The sequence below is a fragment of the Jaculus jaculus genome, chromosome 1 (genome assembly GCF_020740685.1).
Source record: "Jaculus jaculus isolate mJacJac1 chromosome 1, mJacJac1.mat.Y.cur, whole genome shotgun sequence".
Taxonomy (NCBI): Eukaryota; Metazoa; Chordata; class Mammalia; order Rodentia; family Dipodidae; genus Jaculus; species Jaculus jaculus.
Window position 1 is genome coordinate 20,674,455 of NC_059102.1, and position 15,977 is coordinate 20,690,431.

General features: G+C 46.7%; 1 protein-coding gene across 5 annotated transcripts in view; it reads left to right on the forward strand.

The window, feature by feature from the left end:
- The window catches only part of LOC101607061 (nebulin related anchoring protein), an 82,678-nt gene that overhangs the window by 57,582 nt on the left and 9,119 nt on the right, over positions 1-15,977 (forward strand). For all 5 annotated transcript variants that reach the window (XM_004659320.2, XM_004659319.2, XM_045155554.1 and 2 more), the window contains 6 exons: positions 866-1,063; positions 2,731-2,835; positions 4,658-4,756; positions 6,442-6,546; positions 7,963-8,070; positions 8,936-9,247. In XM_004659320.2, the coding sequence (XP_004659377.2) occupies positions 866-1,063; positions 2,731-2,835; positions 4,658-4,756; positions 6,442-6,546; positions 7,963-8,070; positions 8,936-9,247 (927 nt within the window). The remainder of the gene's footprint in view (positions 1-865; positions 1,064-2,730; positions 2,836-4,657; positions 4,757-6,441; positions 6,547-7,962; positions 8,071-8,935; positions 9,248-15,977) is intronic.

Genomic DNA, 15,977 nt, shown 5'->3' on the forward strand with positions numbered 1-15,977 from the left:
CAGGCCCTTGCGTGGGGTCAGCTAGGAAAAGACTAGGCCAGGCCACGGCACCAGCTCCTTCTCTCATGCCCTTTCCAAAGCTTCGTATGCTCTCTGCCCCGGTTTCTCCACTTCCAGCCTTTGTTCCCCTTTCTGTTCTGGGTTATTGATTGCTCAGTAGATGAGAATTGACCTTGGCCTTGTGCTGGAGGGGAGGGGAGGGTTAGTGAGGTGGGCAGGGGAGGTTAAGGGCAAGTGGCTGGAGTTTCAGGGAAGGAGAGAAGGGAGGAAGAGGAGGAGGAATGGCTATGTCTCTGAGTCCTGAGGAAAATAGGCATTTTTCACAGCTCGTCCAAGGACTAGCAGGGAGTTGTTAGTCAGGAATGGGCTGCCGCTTCCTTCCTCAGGGTGTGTGTAGAGTTGGGCGGTGTCCATCCTCAGAACTGGTTCTCCAAACAGCCACACCACTTCTAAGTCCTCAAGATTGACTAGAAAGTGATCTCAAGTTTTATGGAGGCTTGTGAGAGAACCCCTGGTATGTAAACCCTGAGCTGGAGAGGATGATGAGGAAAAGATACATGGGGTTGGCAAGGAGCCTTTCTGATTTTACAAAAAGAGAGAATTTAGGAAACAGAGGAAGGACATTGGTGACATCAGATCTGTCCCTTGTCTGTGTTTCCCGTAGTGGAAGAGGCATGGCCCTCTTTACCCAGGCCAGTGACCTCCCGGGGGTAGGGGTGGTGAATCCAGGGAGCTGCTCGAAGCCAGGCCTCACAAGAGAGGAGCGCCCGCCCCGAGGCTGATGGGACAGTTGCATTGCAATGGCTTGCCTGGATGGTCCTGTTGCAAATAGTCGCTTTGAAATAGTGGCTGTTGATTCTCCTAGGTGAATTACAAGAAAGCCTTTGAACACTCAAAAGCACACGTCCATCTGCCACTGGACATGGTAACACTGGTGCATGCCAAGAAGGCTCAGACCCTGGCCAGCGACCAGGACTACAGACATCCGCTTCCCCAGCACACATCCTTGGCAGAAGACCTGAGGCTAGGCTGTGCCAAGAAAGCTCACAGGTTGCAGAGCGAGGTAAGGAGGGCTGGCCTCTCCCTTGAGGCCTTTCTTCTTGCAGCTGAGGACCTAAGAAAGTGACCTGTAAAGTCCCCTTAAAGGTTTGGTGAAGCCCTCAGAGGTCAGGATTCCTAAACTTTCATCTCCTCTGGAAATCTAGCCTGAGCATTCTGGGCAGCCCGAAGCACAATTACACCGATCTGTTAAGAACAGCCACCATCCATTGAGTGTTTTTGCTGAATTCAAAGCCCTGTGTACTCACACTTTATCTCATTTAATCCTCACAATAACCCAGTATTGACAAGTCTTTATCCTTACTGTCCATAGAACTTATAGTGAGACTCAAGGAAGATGAATGGCTTATCCAAGATTACACAACTGTATGTGAGAAATGGGGTTGCTGGGTTTGAATGTGAGGTGCCTTTCAGGATTTTTTTTTTCTTTTTTTTTTTAAGATTTGCAAGTGATTTTGCATCTGGCCTTAAGTTGGACAAAGTTTCCATCCTTTTGCTGTTTTCTATACTCATGTCCAGTTTTCTGGGGTGGGTCAAGGGGTACTGACAGAGATGCTTGGAGCTGATCTTTTGTACTCATCTATTATGAGAAGCTGAAAATGCAAAGGAGGCCATGCAGTGAGGGCCCACAGGTCTCTCCTTGGACGTGCCTGGTCCTTTTGAGGTGTTTTAGGCTCAAGTCTCATCTCTGAGGCAGGGGACCCAGGATGGCCAGCAACCCTCAGGGACGCCCCTCACTCCTGCAGAGATGAGGCATATTGCCCAGTTAGGTAGCACTGTCCCCCTTGGTAACCACCTTTCTGCCCAGCCCACTAGGCTTACCGGCACCAGGATATGCAGGCGATGGGCCCTCGCAGGAAAGCAGAACTTGCACAAAGTTTCTGTCCCTATTTGGACACCGTGCCTGTGAACTGAGCGGAACTAGAATGTCTCATTGATTGGAGTTTTGTGCCTGTGCTTAATAAATGACACCAACTGTCAGAAACCCGAGAGCAGCTACAGGAATGGAGGGGGCTGCCACACTCATTTCAGGCCTTTTGTTACCGAGGCAGAGCCCATGCTAACCCACCCTCTTGATGGTAGGCCAATTGAGAGGGCAACGCCCTCAGGAGGGACCTTGCTGGCTGAGGGGAGTGAATTGGGAGACTCTTTAAAGTGTCATCCCAAATCACTGAGGTACACACACTCGCTCCTACCCATGCAGACCTAGGCTAGTCTTTGCCAGATGAATCTGGATTCATGCATCAGTTCTTTCTTAGCCCATGATTACTTAATACTGCCTGCTGCCGGTGGCTTTTGTTAGAAAAAGAAGAAGAAGAAACAACACAAACCACTAAACCACTTGCATATTTGCCCCAAGACACCTGACTTTCCAACCGCAATCCACTCCAGCATTTATTTCTTGATGGCCCACATTAAACACAGGAATCCATCTAGTAACCCTGTCACAGCTACTTGTCGAGAAGTGTTATTTTCTTCTGACATACATCTTCCCCTAATGAGCGTTTGCTAAGAGGTGTCTACCATTGCTGACTGTGCTGCGCCCAGAGAGAAACAGCCAGCTTAGGCTTCTGGCTATGGACGCATGATGCCCTGAGACGACGTCTGCCTTCTCTTGCCTCCTGGTTCTGAGAGTTCAGCTCTTATGATTCTTTGTGCTGTCCTTCGTAGAATTTGTACCGTTCGGACCTGAACTTCATGCGAGGTGTTCCCTGCGTTATTCCTGGCACGTTAGAGATTGAAGGGAGAAAGAAGGCATCTGAGCTCATCAGTGAGGTAACCACAGGAAGCCCAGGAGTGGGCGATGGCTGCCTGGTATTTCCATGGCAGATGCCCACATCAGTCTGTTTCCTGCTGCTCAAACAGCTGGAAGCCAGTCTGTAGCAGCCTCTTACCTGGCACGTCTGAGCTTAATGGGTTCTTCATTCACACTGCATGCCATTTAATACAGTTGGGTAGATATCCACTCAGCTCCTCTACTAACATAGTGGAATGATTCACTGTCTTATAAGGTACATTTTCCTCATGTCCCTTGGCAGGGTGGCTCTGTGATACACAATGCAAAGCAAACAGGCTCTGGAGACCAACAAATGAGAGATTAAAATTCTAGGAAAACTCTCATTTGCTGTGTGAACCCAGACCACTGACCTGTCCTCTCTGGGTCTTGGCTTCTTAATTAGTCATATGGGGATAATCACAACACCCTTGTTTGGTTTCTGTAAGGACTAGCATTTCTAAATAAGTAAAGATTAGCATAATCTAAGAGCTGTGCATCTGTGACAGCTGCATCTGAAAGGGTGGCTGTATGCTTGGTGATACGTTTTTGGTAAAAATACAGAAGTCTCAGAATTGTGAGCTTACTGAATGCATGGGTTCTTCCTCATCTCTGAAGGGCAGCAGCACTTTTATTCATGGTAGATGCAAGAGGAGGGGACAGAAAGGTTCTTGGTGTTAGCCTGAGAGCTCAGGTAGACTGTATCACTTACTGTCTCCTTAAGGGGTGTGTAGGGGGAGATAATCTAACCAGAAGCAGCTTAGGGAAGGGAAACGTTTATTTTCAGCTTACAGTGTTGAAAGGGACTCTGTCATGGTGGGAGAAGCAAAGCAGGAAGCTGGTAGCATACCACCACATCAGCAAGGTGGAAGGAGAGCAAGAAAGTGGAATGCTCAGTTTGTTTTGTCCTTTGTTGTATAGTCCAGGACCCCCAGCCCAGTGGAATGTCATTGCCCACAGTGTGGGGGGTGGCTGATTGGTTAACAACCAATTCATTATAGAAAATACCCAACAGATATGCCAAGGGACTTGTTTCCATGGTGATTCTAAATCCTGGCAAGTTGACAGCCAGAGATGGGCAATCCTATGGACTGGGCTTGATGGCATGCTATCTGGAGGAACTTGGGATCTTCCAGGCTCTGCTTTTCCAGCACAATCTCTGCAGCCAAGCTCTCTAACTGCCACATGCATCTGAACCTTTTCGGAGCTTTGAAGAACATAGAGAGGTCTGGACTTTGCACATGGTTTTCTGCCTCCTGGCAGGGTGCAGGATGCTGTGGCTGGCTTTTTAAGGTGTTACAGACAACTGTAGAGACCTGAATCTCTATCCAAGAACCAACCATGATTTAAAAATTTTTTAAATATATTTTCAATTTCTTTCTATTTTAGAGAGAGAGAGAGAGAATTGGTATGCCAGGGCCTCAGCCACTGAAATTGAACACCAGATGTTTATGCCATCCAGTGGGCACATGTGACCTTGTGCTTGCCTCACCTTTGTGCACCTGGCTTATGAGGGATGTGGAGAGTTGAACATGGGCCCTTAGGCTTTGCAGGCAAGCTCCTTAACCACTAAGCCATCCCTCCAGCGATCAACTACAATTTTTAATGGTCATATTTAGTTTACCAGTAGAGGACCATCTCCCTGTTTCCTGTTGCTGAGCATCTGACTGGGTTCCCTGTCCTGTCCTCCTTAGTGAGTGAATTCCCAGGTGGATTCTAGGATGATGGACTGGCAGCCCCGGCAAAGGGAGTTTCCATCAAGACTTAAAGCACCAGCTCTCCTCTGGTTCTCTACCTTACACAGCTGTCCTCTTCCTTTCTCAGAGTAAATACCGGCAGCATCCCAGGTCACTCAAGTACACAACTGTGACAGATACTCCCAACCTCCTTCATGCGAAGTTCACCAGCCAGATTACGAATGAGGTGAAAACTCTTGTAATTTTCAGAAGCGACTGGATTGGTTTAAAAGATGTGTGAATGTTTGCGGAGAGGAAAAGAGCATAGGACTTGCCAGGTTTTGGAAAGAAAATGGCATTCGATAGAGAGCTGAGGCATCTTACAGAGGAAAAGAGACTAGAAACCTTTGCTAGCTTCAGTCAGCTCCCCTAGACCAGCTGCATCAGCACCCCAATGAATGTGTGGAAATAACCCGGCAGCATGCCTCACCCTAGAGAGATTGGATCCATTGGCTCCTTGAACAAGGTCCTCACCTGAGCTGGCTCTTTTGCACATTGCAGTCTGAGAAGCTCTGGCCTATAGTTCTATCTAGACAGATACTGGCTGACCAAGGCTATTTTGTCATCCAGTTATCATTGCAGGAAGGACTTGTTTTCCAACAACAGGTCTCTTGTACAGTGTTGGACTTATTTCTCTATCTTTGTCTTTTTTTTAAAGTTCTATATTTTCTTATCTATTAATTTGAGAGAGGGATATATAGAAATAGGCAGGTAAGGAGAGAGAGAGAGAGAGAGAGAGAGAGAGAGAGAGAGAGAGAGAGAGAGAATGGGTGTGCCAGGGCTTCTAGCCACTGGAAACAAACTCCAGGTGCATGCACTCCCTTGTGCATATGGCTTACGTGGGTCCTGGAGAGTCGAACCTGGGTCCTTTGGCTTTGCAGGCAAACGCCTTAACTGCTAAGCCATCTCTTCAGCCCTCCTTTGTCTCCTCTTAATTACCCTCACTTTTTATTTACTCACCCCATTACTATCTGTACCAGAGGGTCGCTGCGAGGAAAGGAGTGTCATCCTCCGAAGTCATATTTTCTGTCAACTTCTTTTCCTGGCAGTGGCTCTCATAGAGGCTTGATGTAGGCAGATGCATAATATTGAGTCATGTTTAGCTTTTAAGATTCTGCCAAGTTTAACTTCAAGAAGTTAAGAGATCTGGCTACTTTTACTATTTGTTTCCGCATTCGCCCCCAAGTCCAAAAGCCGCTGGGGAAAAGGAAGTCCATGTTCAAGGTCTCTCTCGTACAGTGAGGCTATCAGTGTAAAGTTCTCACTTAGTCTCTCCAGCCTCTTTGTGAGCAAAGTGCTGTGGGGCAACAATGACTTTGAGGATGACCTCTGACCTTGAAGAAGTCAGCAAGCAAGGACCCACTTCTGATCTCAGTGACAGATTCTATCACAGAAGACAAGGCCCACACAGGCGACTTAAGCTGAATTCTCTCACAGATAGGATTGTGGTGTTGGCGTTGGCGGCACGTCAGGAAAAGATTCAGGCCACAGCAGTTTCCTACCATCTGGGGGGGCTTTGGTTACATCTCCAGGGTTTTAGGATTGCCTTAGCTGTGTCCTCAAGGGAAACAACTCAGTAGATACTCTCCATTTATGTATCATTCCTCAGCCTATCATTTAGCAAAGAAAATCATAGTTTCTTATGCATTCCTTCTATTTCATTCCATTTGATGCGTAAAGATTGTCTTTATTGAAGAACATATTTCCCTGGAGGCTGAAGGCGTATCCAGGACATAACAAGTGGCTTTTTGCTACTGTGATTCCTCTTGCAAAAGTAGGACATTACAGCACTGCAGATAAACTTAGCATTTGTCTTCTCTCCTTTTTTATTTTTATTTTTAAAATTTTATTTGTTTTTGCTTCTGGGTGCAGCGCCTCTATAAAGCAGCCGGCGAGGATGCAAGACACCAATACACAGCGACCCTCGGTGTGCCCGAGTTCATCCGAGCGAAAACCAATGCAGCCAATCTGAGTGACGTAAGTGTTTCTCACTGCTGAAGTTTAAGCATGCCCCAAAGTCACCGGGGTTTGTGCCCACAAAGTGACGTCATCACCACGTTTCGGCACTTGTACAAGCTTTCTAAAAAATGCACACTTCAGGGGTTGGGGCGTTTGATCAGTGGGTATAAGTGCTTGCTGTGTTCCAGAAACATCTGGGTTCAAATCAGCGGAGCAAACCAAGCATCAGTCAGAGAAAGATGTGGAGAATTCATTGATTTACCCTAGTGGTCTGAAGTGAGCCCTTTGCTCTTAAATGTCTTCAGCGCAGAGTTATGATAAGCCCGTGTCTTTTATACACTGCTTGGCTAGCAGTTTGACATCACCTTGAGTTCTTTCCACTCTTGCTGGGTTAAACTTCTAGGTTACGTGACCATGAACATGGGCAGAAAACTGCCTTTGGCAGCAGACAAGCTTGCAGAAATGGGGAGGAAGCACAACTATATACTTAGATAAGACATCATAAGCAGGCCATAGCTGTATAGGGTAGGGGGAGCTACAAGTGGCCGACAGAAGCAAAAGCAATAAGCTATTAGCTCAAAGGGGGTGTTTACCCATGGTTTGGTCTTGTAAGATATCGGACTTACCCAGGGCGGGTCACAGTAACACAAGGCGCATCTGGTCAAGTTCTGACGAGAGCAGGGCCAAGATCATTTGCCATCTTTTCAGCTCAGAATGTGAAGTGTTGGGAAAATGTGGCTCAGTCTAGCGAGGGGAGAGTCTCTACCATGCCATACAAGAAGGAATTTGATCCCCAGCACAGTTGTAAAGAGCTGGCCATGCCCACCTGTGCCTGTCACCCCAACACTGAGGGAGGGTGGCCGGGGTTCATTGGTCAGCCAGTCTAAGTGAAAAACGACAAGTTTGAGGTTCAGTGAGAGACTGTCTCAGGGAAATAGGTGAGGCCACCCCACACCTTCCTCTGGACTCGGCACATGGCCTGTGGATTTGTCCACACATGTATATGCACATCCCTGTACACACACTGTACTTGTACAACCCACACATATCAAAAATGCAACCTTTTTTGTTTTGTTTTGGTAGCCTCAGCTGATCTGGAGTCCCAGGCTGGCCTTGAACTCATGGCAATCCTCCTACTCTGTCTTCCTAGTGCTGGGATTAAAGGCATGTGCCACCATGTCAGGCTAAACATGCAAAATTTATACACCCATGTTCAATATACCCATCTTTTTTGCAAATATGTTCTAAACACATGTGTTCAGAGCCTACCACAGGGTGTGTGCTAATGAGATTTTTCTCTGCCAAGCAGAAAGTTTTCATTGTTCACTAATCGATTCTAGAACCCCATGTTATGATTGAAAGGGGTAGCCTTTGTTCATAGATTCATGTATTCTTTTTTTTTTTTTTAAAGATGTACATTTGTTCCCACTTTAGGCAAAATACAAGGAGTCTTGGCATAATCTTCGTGCTCAAGGCTACAAGCTGACAATAGATGCTCTCCCCTTCCAGGCTGCTCGGGCCTCTGGGGACATAGCCAGCGATGTGAGTAGAATGTTCTGACCTTCCATCTTGCCTAATTTCTGTTAACTTCATGTAAAACAATGTCTGCGGCTCATTTCCCTGAATTAAAGCAAATCTATAACCGTGTGAGACAAGATGTCACCTGCAGAATATATTAGCTATGAATGAGGCCCTCTGACGGAGGGAGGGAGGGAAGGCTCTGCTTGTCACAAGCTGAATTCATGTGAAGGTCTCCAGCAGAAGCAGGTACGACTTAACTTCTAATTGCAAAGCTCGGGCAGTGGTCGCAGAATGTGGAAACTGCCTGCCTGTAACTCCACCCAGAGTGAAAAGAGACAAGCGACAGAGATGTCCCCCCCCTCCCGTGGCTGTCTCTGTAGTCACCCACCGTAGTGCTCTGGTCTACCAGCTGGGTTTCATGTGTCTATAGCTTTGGGACATGAAGGTGACTTTCTCTTTCCTACAAACAAATCACAGAAAAAAAAAAAAAAACGTGAACTTCAAAAGAATGGATCCTGTCTTTGGGGCTTAATGTTTTGCCAAATGTGAACGGGTAAAATACAAGTTTCTCTTTTACCCTTTTTGATAAATTCCTTTGGCTGTGGGACACATAAGAGAAGCCAGGTACTTACTTTGGTTCCGAGGCTCTGATTTTAATTAGATAGGAAGAGAAAAACAATGTTTCTATTGTTCAGCCCCAAAGGAGGAAGGCATGTTCTCAGGCCAGACCGCTTTGGTAGCTCTTAGAAAACAGTGTCTCCTAGAACAAGAGGAGGTGATCACCCCCACCCCCCCAAACACACACACCAAGGCCTATAGTAAAAATGAGCAGTTGACTTAATGCAGCTCGGGTGCCCACCCCTGACTGGCCTGTCCTTCCTCCCAGTTTCTGTACAGGCACGACTTTGTGAGGGAGCGCGGGAGGCTCATTGGGGTGCGGAGCGTCAGCGAGGACCCGCGGCTGCAGCACTGCCGGCGGATGGGCCAGCTGCAAAGCCAGTGTCGCTACAAGAGGGAGGCAGCCAGCAGCCAGGCCCAGTGTCACCTACCCTTGGACATGGTGCACCTGGTCCACGCCAGGAAGGCCCAGGCCCTGGCCAGTGACCACGACTACAGGACGCAATACCATGAGTTCACGGCACTGCCTGAAGACCTGAAGATGGCCTGGGCCAAGAAAGCCCACGCCCTGCAGAGTGAGGTAGGGGCCGTGTGCCACGCGAGCTAGCTCCACCTTGCTCCTCCCGTAACGCCCAAGGGTTAATCTCGGCCAGTCTTTGGCCTTTTGGACCGTGCCCCATCCCAAACAATAACCCACTTGGTCTATGACGTTCAGGTTGGCATCAACCCATAGCTATTGAACACCTGCTGTGTGCTAAGACTGTGATGCCTCAACTGAACTGGTCTTCTGCCTCTTTCCGACAGGAACTTCCTGTCAGGGAAGAAAGGGTCGTCTGAGTCCCTCTTCTTACCTTTTTCCTTCTCTTCTCCTCACCCTGGAAATGCAATCTTCAACCAAGAAGTACAAAAGAAAGAAAGAGAGAGAGAGAGAAATACAGAGAGAAAGAAAGAAGGGGAAAAAGAAAGGAAATGTACTGTGCACGTGGCATTTCTATTACATTAGAGGGAGATTCACCCTAATCCCTAAGAAAGGAGATATATGCTAGAGAAACAAATGAAATATAGACATAGGGAGAGAGAGAGAGAGAGGGGGGGGACATGTATACGTTCAATTTTTGGTTGTTTCTATGCAGCAAGACCTCACTATGTAACCCACATTATGTAGCCTAACTTGGCCTTGAACTTGAGATCCTCCAGTCTCCTTAGGGCTGGGATTATAAGTATGCATCACTGCCCAGCTTGCATGCCATTTAAAGTAGGTGCTTGTGGGCTGGAGAGATGGCTTAGCAGTTAAGGTGCTTACCTGCAAAGCCTAAGAAACCACGCTCGACTCTCCAGGTCCCACGTGAGCCAGACGCACAACGTGAGGCAAGCACGCAAGATCGCACTTGCCCACGAGGTGGCGCACGCATCTGGAGTTCAATTACAGTGGCTAGAGGCCCTGGCGTGCCAATTCTCCCCCCCCCCACTCTTGTTCTCTTGTGTAAAAACAAATAGGTAGCTCTCATTGAAAAGGTGATGTCTGAGAAAAGACAAAAAAGAGATGAGAGAATGGGATGGAGAATTCTCTGCAAACAGAATAGTAGGCTACGAAGCTAAAGCAGGAGCAATCTTGACGTATTTGTGGCCAGGGTGAAGCAAGTGAGTGGGGAGAGGGGTGTCATGGGGTTGGAAGCAGAGAAAACAGGGCGAGGCTGATGACAGGAAGGGTGGATGAAGGTGGGGTTTAAAAAATTTTTTTGTTCATTATTTATTTATTTATTTGAGAGCGACAGACACACAGAGAAAGGCAGAGAGAGAGAGAGAGAGAGAGAGAGGGAGAGAGAGGGAGAGAGAAAATTGGGTGTGCCAGGGCCTCCTGCCACTGCAAACGAACTCCAGATGAGTGCGCCCCCTTGTGCATCTGGCTAACGTGGGACATGGGGAACTGAGCCTCGAACCGGGGTCCTTAGGCTTCACAGGCAAGAGCTTAACCGCTACGCCATCTCTCCAGCCCGGAGGTGGGGTTTTAAAAGCAATGTAATTGTGGCTGGCAATAGCCTACTGCCTCCTGTTGCTCCTGTTCTTGTGATAGCTCTCTGGTGGGGATAGCTGTTCCTTCTGGGTTCCAGATGAGAGCGTGAGGCAGGCCTGCCTCCAGATCCCTTCCTCTGAACCAGGTGTCTCTCTTGAAAGGCGCTCAGAGCACGTCTGTCATTCTGTTGTAAACCCCAAGGCCCTAAGCAAGGACATGGAGCAGGTAGGGGGAGTGTAGTGGTTGCTACCTCCATGTCCTGGGGGAAGGTTCTAGAGTTCGAATTCTGAGATGCACCCCTCACTCTTTCACACTGGCTCTGTGAGCTTAAGTCCCTGGCCCTTGTCCAGTCTTGGACCCGGGAACAGTAGCAAAACGTTCTTTTCTTATGCTTACGTAGACTTCACAGAGTAGCGGGCGTGGGGCAGCCCATCATCTCACCAAGCCCTGCAGCAATCCTGGGGCAGGGCTTCCATGTGAAGATACAACCCATGGGCACGTTTCACACTGTTCTCGTCATCTATACCAGGGCTTCTTACCTTTGGCACCTGCGACAAGCATGCCTTTCTTGTGGGTTCTTGTCCGGTGCACTGTAGGATTTTAGCAGCACCCTGGTTTTGAGCCTACAGTTACCCATAACACCAACCACAACTGTCTGTAAATATAGCTGAATGTCTACAAGGGAATGAAATGAGCTGAGAGCTCGCCTGAGCACTGAGCAGGATTCCCCATCCTCAGAAGCATTCAAGGAAACCAGCTCTGCTTTAGGGTGTTTCCTCCAGGAAGCCCCCAGTTCGCATGTCCTCAGGGAAGGCCTGCTCTTGGTTTAATGATATATGGCCATACGTGGAGTGTCATAAACACACTTTTGGTTTTTTCTTATAGTAATGATCTAATTAATGCATCATTAATTGTGGTTGATTGTTGAGCCAGAGAAGGGTGTTGGGAGACCAGTTCTGTCACTGGAGTACTGAGCGTCCTTCAGCTACCATTTTACTTGCTGACCTCCATCAGGAAAACACCAAACTTTGAGCTAATCTTTGCTCTCAGACTTTTGAGATTTATAGGAATTTTTGTAAACCATAAGATCAACATAATGCTAGATTTTATTTTACTAAGTGGAAAAAATTTTTAAAAATCCTAAACATGGGCTGGAGAGATGGCTTAGCAGTTAAGCGCTTGCCTGTGAAGCCTAAGGACCCCGGTTCGAGGCTCGGTTCCCCAGGTCCCACGTTAGCCAGATGCACAAGGGGGCGCACGCGTCTGGAGTTCGTTTGCAGAGGCTGGAAGCCCTGGCGCGTCCACTCTCTCTCTCTCCCTCTATCTGTCCTTCTCTCTGTGTCTGTCACTCTCAAATAAATAAATAAATAAATAAAATTTTTAAAAAAAGAAATAAAAATAAAAGCTATTAAAAAAAATCCTAAACATCCCCTGAAAGAATAATTTATGCCATTGCTATTATTTCTGAAAAGAAATAACATTTTAACACTAAGAATAGAGTACAATATAAACAGGAGAATTAGCAGCTGGAAATCTTACACTAATATTTTTAAACTATGGTATGTATTAAAAAAAAAATTTTTTTTTGCAGTACTGGGGATTGAACCCAGGGCTTTGCATATGCTAGGTAATCACTGTACTACTGAGACATTGCCAGCCCTATATTAAAATCCTGAAGGCTTTGAAATGATTGCTTAATTTTTTAAAAATCTTGTTTATTTTTATTTATTTATTTGAGAGCGACAGACAGAGGGAGAAAGAGGCAGAAAGAGAGAGACAGAGAGTGAATGGGCAAACCAGGGACTCCAGCCACTGCAAATGACCTCCAGACATGTGCGCCCCCTTGTGTATCTGGCTAACGTGGGTCTCAGGGAATAGAGCCTCGAACCGGGGTCCTTGGGCTTCACAGGCAAGCGCTTAACTGCTAAGCCATCTCTCCAGGCCATGAGTGCTTAAATTTTAAGAGACTCTTTTAGGCTTTATGCATTGTTTTCAGTTTAGTTGGATGTCTGAATTCCAAGCCATTATAGTGAAAAGTAGCAATGCCCAGCTTTACTCTGTGGCCTTAATCAACAACTATGTCTCTTGTGGCTTTGTTAGGTAGACAAGGAACCAAGTGCTCAGCAGACGTCTGCTTGGCTGAGCCGCTTCTACCTTAGCCAAGCTTTGGGTTGGGATTGGGAACATCTGAGAGGTGTTCTCCCCTGGGGCTGCGCTCGCAGAGACTCATGTCATGCACAACTCTTGCTTTCCTGGGGAGCTCACCTGACTTACTCATGCTGACCTGGGTATCTTCTAGTGATTTCTGTCATCTCTTTGATCCTTTTCAAATTTGCTGTTCCCTGTTCTTAAATGATCTCACATCAGGGCTATAGACATGCTTCACCCTTTTCTGTCTATGTAAATCTCAGTGGTGGGGAGGCAGGGAATCTTCGAAGCTTGCTTGCTGGCTTTAGTCTTGCACAGTCTGTGAGCTCCACAGTGAGGGACTGTGCCTCAAAAGATAAGGTGGAGAGCTGGAGAGATGGCCTGGCATTTAAGGCGTGTGCCTGTGAAGCCTAAGAACACAGGTTCAAATGTCCAGTTCCCACACTGTGATGCAAGTGTGCAATGTCGCACATGCACACAAGGGGGCGCATGCATCTAGAGTTTGTTCACAGCTGCTGACAGGCCCTGGGCACCCATTCTCTCTGTCTCTCTCTCAAAAATAAAATAATAATAAAAAGGTAGAAAGTTATTAAGGAAGAAATCTGATGGTGACCTTTAGCCTCCATGAGCAAACTCACACAAGTATGTCCACACATACACAAAAACACATGCAAATGCCACACCAAGATAAAATACAAAGCCAAAGGCTAAAATGTACAGAATCCATCCTCTTGGGCTGGCCATTTGTATAAATATTTTTGTGCAATCTCATCTCATATCTAGGTATGCATCCATATTATTTGCATCTTTATAGAAGCAGAAATAAGCAATTATCACTTAAGTAAATTGTCCCAGGTCATGAGCTGGCGGGGAAGAGACTCTCCCAGGACCACACAGCTATCTAGGAAACAGTGAAATGGGGATTCCAGTTCTGGATGCCTGATCCCTGGTTCAGTCTCTTTGGTTCCCCAGGGTGGCCAGATTATGAATCCAGGCTCTCCAGTGTGTGTTGTTACTGGCTATCAGTGTGGCCAGAGCATAGCAAGCTTATGGCTCAACAGAGGATCCAGTTCATCACCAAAATGGCTGTGTGGCTTAGAATGTGACTGTTTCCTTTGTAAGGTGGTGAGAGCAAACATGGAGATAATGGGTCTAAAGCAAGTGCTGAACGAGGTGGTAATGATACCACTAATTACTTATATGACAAGTAGAGCCTCCCCCTCACCCCGGAACCTCCTGGGTACAATTGCTCCCATCTTTCCTGTGCTCATTATCACTTAGGAACTGCAAGCTGAGACTATAGTACTTGCAACATTGTGCTCCAAAATGGTATCAGGAAACTATACCATGTGTAGATCTTCAGGTAGCTCCCAGACCATCATGTGAGCAAGAGAAAGTATGAAGCTGCCATTTGGGGAAGTCAGATTTAGTTGGATAGTTTAGGAAGATCTTTTTTTTTTTTTTTTTTTTTTTTTGGTGCGTGAGCAAATTCAGGTGTTTGAACATGGGCATCATACGTGCCACAAAAAAGCATTTGGCGGTCAAGAGGACAACTTTCGAGAGTTGGTCCTCACTTTGGGAAAGTCTATTCTTATCTTAGAATCAATCATTTTCTAAAACTATCTTTGGTTAGCTTGACTTCTGGGCTCCCCTCCTTCCTCCCCTCTTTCATCATGAAGTCTGGGGCAGGCGTGTTGTTTTTAGGGTCTGTGTGAATAGTCAAAGCGGGCGAGAAGCTGAGCTATCAATAGACAATCCGTTTATGAGCGAGTCGGAGGCGCAGTGAGATCTTTGGGGAACCTGCATCTTGCTTTCTGACTTACCTGCGATCGCACTGTTCAGCTCAACAAAAGGCAAGTTGAAAGAGCGCTCCCCACTTCATCTCGCTTATGAAAGGAGCAAGGCCTGGCTGTGAAGAGACCCTGTAGGATTATTCTCTCCAACTTAGAAATTTATCCAATTTTCTCTGTTCTTTATCAGAGTCGAAGGCAAAAAGCATTGCTGGTGTAGACTGAAAGATCGCGGTATGAAAAGCAATCTTACTGACACAGGGTTTTGAAACCTGCTCCCGAGCCTGAGTGATGTCTCCCTTCACCAGTTGGGAAGCAGAGTGGAATTTGCACAGGGGCATTATCCAGCAGACAGTAGATCAGAAACGGACCCTCTTTGAGGCCAGCTGTGAGGAGCGCTGTGAATCCTGAAATGAAAGAGAACTCAAAAGGCCAAGAGGCGGATATCTGGAGTGATAGTTTGCGTTACAGCGGAGCTTATATCTAAATTAGAGAAATGCCATCAACTTCGTTTAAACCCAAATTTCAGATTTCCTTAGGGAGGCATTCTCCACCTTTAAAAACACCTAATTTCCATAAAGAGGAGAAGAAAGGCATTCGGGTGATGCTCTCATTGTAGACAGTGTAGGCAGATCAAGGACTCCTAATAAGATTTGACAGTTTAGGGGGCTCCAATCAGAACCATTATCAGAGAGTACCTTCTTTTCTCTCTCCCAGGAATAGCGCTGTTATTCTCAGCTTCTGAGTGCTTAAAATGAAGACAGAGGATAGAGCTTTGCCCATTTCCTTTTGCAATGTAAGCCAATCAGAATGAGTTACAGTGAGAGGCTGTAAACTGAGGCATGAACTGATTAAAATGGCTTACTCCCTACGAGCTGATTGTAACTACATTTGTTTGCTTTTAAAGTCCTAACCCCCTCCATGGCGGTTACCTTAAGAACAAAAATCTAATGGGCTCTTGTCCCCAAGAACTCTTAGATATTTTCATGAGATGGGTTGCTATGACCTTCAAGTGTGACAGAGAGAAACTAAGTCACATCTTGATTGAAGCTATCAGCTCTGGGTAATATCTAGTTCTGGTTTGAATACCTGGCTCAGTGCCTTTGATCAGTTGAACAGTGTGTGGAGTGTGTGGGAGGCAGTTAATAGGGTCACCTCACTGGGGGAATGTACCCCAAGAACTCTAGTTGATTCTTGAATGTGAGCACTTAACTCAGCTCTTTCTTTAGGCAATGGCCCATGGAAGCCTTTGGCTTAAAACTCTGCTAGTGGGAGCTTCTTGTATCTTAGTTACACTTCGTGATTTAATTCCTGAATGTGCCCATGGACAGAATCTGCTCCTGACCAAGATATGGAGC